This window comes from Apteryx rowi, unplaced genomic scaffold, assembly GCF_003343035.1.
Source record: "Apteryx rowi isolate R43461 unplaced genomic scaffold, aptRow1 scaffold_267, whole genome shotgun sequence".
Classification (NCBI taxonomy): Eukaryota; Metazoa; Chordata; class Aves; order Apterygiformes; family Apterygidae; genus Apteryx; species Apteryx rowi.
The window spans coordinates 222,801-225,103 of record NW_020449052.1 but is presented as its reverse complement, the minus strand read 5'-3'; the positions used below and the strand labels follow the sequence as shown (position 1 = coordinate 225,103).

The 2,303-nt window shown below is 39.8% G+C and overlaps 1 protein-coding gene across 1 annotated transcript in view; it reads left to right on the top strand.

Moving 5' to 3' along the window:
- RAB20 (RAB20, member RAS oncogene family) overlaps nucleotides 1-2,303 on the top strand; it is a 21,428-nt gene extending 19,125 nt beyond the window's left edge. The window contains exon 2 of the mRNA XM_026068030.1: nucleotides 1,234-2,303. Coding sequence (XP_025923815.1) covers nucleotides 1,234-1,766 — 533 coding nt within the window. The 3' untranslated portion in view covers nucleotides 1,767-2,303. The remainder of the gene's footprint in view (nucleotides 1-1,233) is intronic.

The window sequence follows — 2,303 nt, the reverse complement described above, 5'->3', positions numbered from 1 at the left end:
CTCTTCCCTCTTCCCTCTTCCCTCTTCCCTCTTCCCTCTTCCCTCTTCCCTCTTCCCTCTTCCCTCTTCCCTCTTCCCTCTTCCCTCTTCCCTCTCTTCCCCATTTATTCACAATTCTGTTCTGTAGTGATCTCAGGCTGACTCTGAGGACCAGCTGAAATCCAGTGTGCCTAATCTTTTCTCAGTTGGGTTTTGGGAATTAAAGTGAACATGCTACAGCAAAATTCTACACATTGCTGCTGATTGGAGTAAGTTGCAGTTCTCCTTGGGAGAGGAAAATACTGTTTGCCTTTCTTCTGTCTCATTTCCCGTGGTCTCTTGGAAGCTACTGAAGAGCAGTGTTTCCTTCCCAGAACTTTAAGAAGGGTAAATTTTGTCTTCCAAGAAGCAAATTTTAAGGATACCATTAAGGCTTTGCTGGAAGTGCTGTTAGAGATTCACTGAATGATGAGCAGGAAGAAATGTTTTATTATTAATTGTTGGTGGTTGTGTGATGGTCAGAACAGCTTCATGAATAGATAAATTACTGTTAAAATGAAGTTAGGGTTCTATATTGTGTGTGTTTAATGTTCTTAAAAAAAAGTGTAAGTATTTACGGTGGGGCAGACACATAATAGTGCAGGATTTATATGGCATTATTAAAGAAGAAAATTCCTTTCCTGTAAAGCCAATGTACCCTGAGAACTGTGAACATGTACTCTAAGTATAAATTGCTTACTAAATCCTTCAAAACCTAGGAAGAAGTGGGTTACTGACTTTGAGCCAGGGTTTCTGAACTGGATTTACTTACAAATTGTGTACTGTATTTATACAACTAATATGCTAGTTGAGTTTGGAACACTGGAACTTAATTTTTGTTTGTAAATGGTTAGATAGGTGGAATGGGCCATCTGTTGATGCAAGCAGGGTAGCTGTTCATGTGGCATAAATAAAATAACATGCTTTCCCCCCCCAACTGTGAATGCTGTGCCACACTTGCTCAGTCACTCATCTTTACAGATTCCCTCCTCTAAAATTGAGTACCCAGTGAGCTTAGCTGTTCTGTGGCACTGTTGCGCTCTTAAGGAAAAACAGAAGGAAAAACTGAAGATGGTATTAATACCGCATTTTCACCTTGAATGCTGCATCCAAATCGTGAAACTCACCTAAAAGTTCTTAAACTCTTTTACTCAGTTAACAACGTGGCTTCCAGTACACTAACTTTTTTTTTTTTTTTTTTTAAACCTTTGCCAGGACGGGAGCAGTTTCATGGCCTTGGCTCTATGTACTGCCGAGGAGCAGCTGCTGTGATCCTCACGTACGATGTAAACAGCCTCCAGAGCCTGACGGAGCTGGAAGACAGATTCTTGGCACTGACGGACACTGCAAGCGCTGACTGCATTTTTGCTATTGTTGGAAATAAAGTTGACCTCACCGATGATTGTGCTTTATCACCCGAAACAGAGGATGAAAATAGACCTGAAAAGTCCCTTGCCAGCTGTGGCTCTATCAAGGTGCGAAAACAAGTCCGTGCGGAGGATGCGATTGCGCTCTATAAAAAGATACTGAAATATAAAATGCTGGATGAGAAGGATGTTCCAGCAGCTGAGAAAATGTGCTTTGAGACCAGTGCCAAAACAGGGTATAAGGTGGACTACCTCTTTGAAACTGTCTTTGAGATGGTAGTACCAATAATTGTACGGCAGAAGGCTGAGGGATCACCGCAAACTGTAGACATTACTGATTACAAACCAGCAAAAAGGACAAAATCTGGTTGCTGTGCCTGAGCGACTTAGGTGATGTAGGAAAAGGGAGGGATTGTTCACCATAGCAATCTGAAGAGTAAGAAGTGCTTAGAGTTCACCAGAGAAGACAAAGAATAGACTAAAATGATGTAAGAAGAAAAACAAATCTTCTGAACATTAAAGGTTTCTGGGAAACTCTGTTTATGAAAATGAGAATGAGTGAAATTATGGAACAAGACTTGCTGATTTCAAAGGGCTCTGAAGACACAGTGCATGTTTGTACAATTGGTAGTGACAATCGTTTGAACAGTCTTGAAGGAGTCTTATTTTTAATGACTCACCATTTAATGTTGCATGTAAACTATCTGTTTATGTACTGTATACTGCTTTCACATGACTATCATCTTTCTGCTCGTGGTCCTAACTTTGGAAAATTGAATGGTACTTTTTTATTCTCAAAAAAAGAAAATCCAGATATAATTTATATTTGTAGCTAATAAAGAAATTACAGTCTTTTAATGTCAGCTATGACAGTGTAAGATTCAGAAGCTGTACTATTAAAATCACTGTGGATATGGA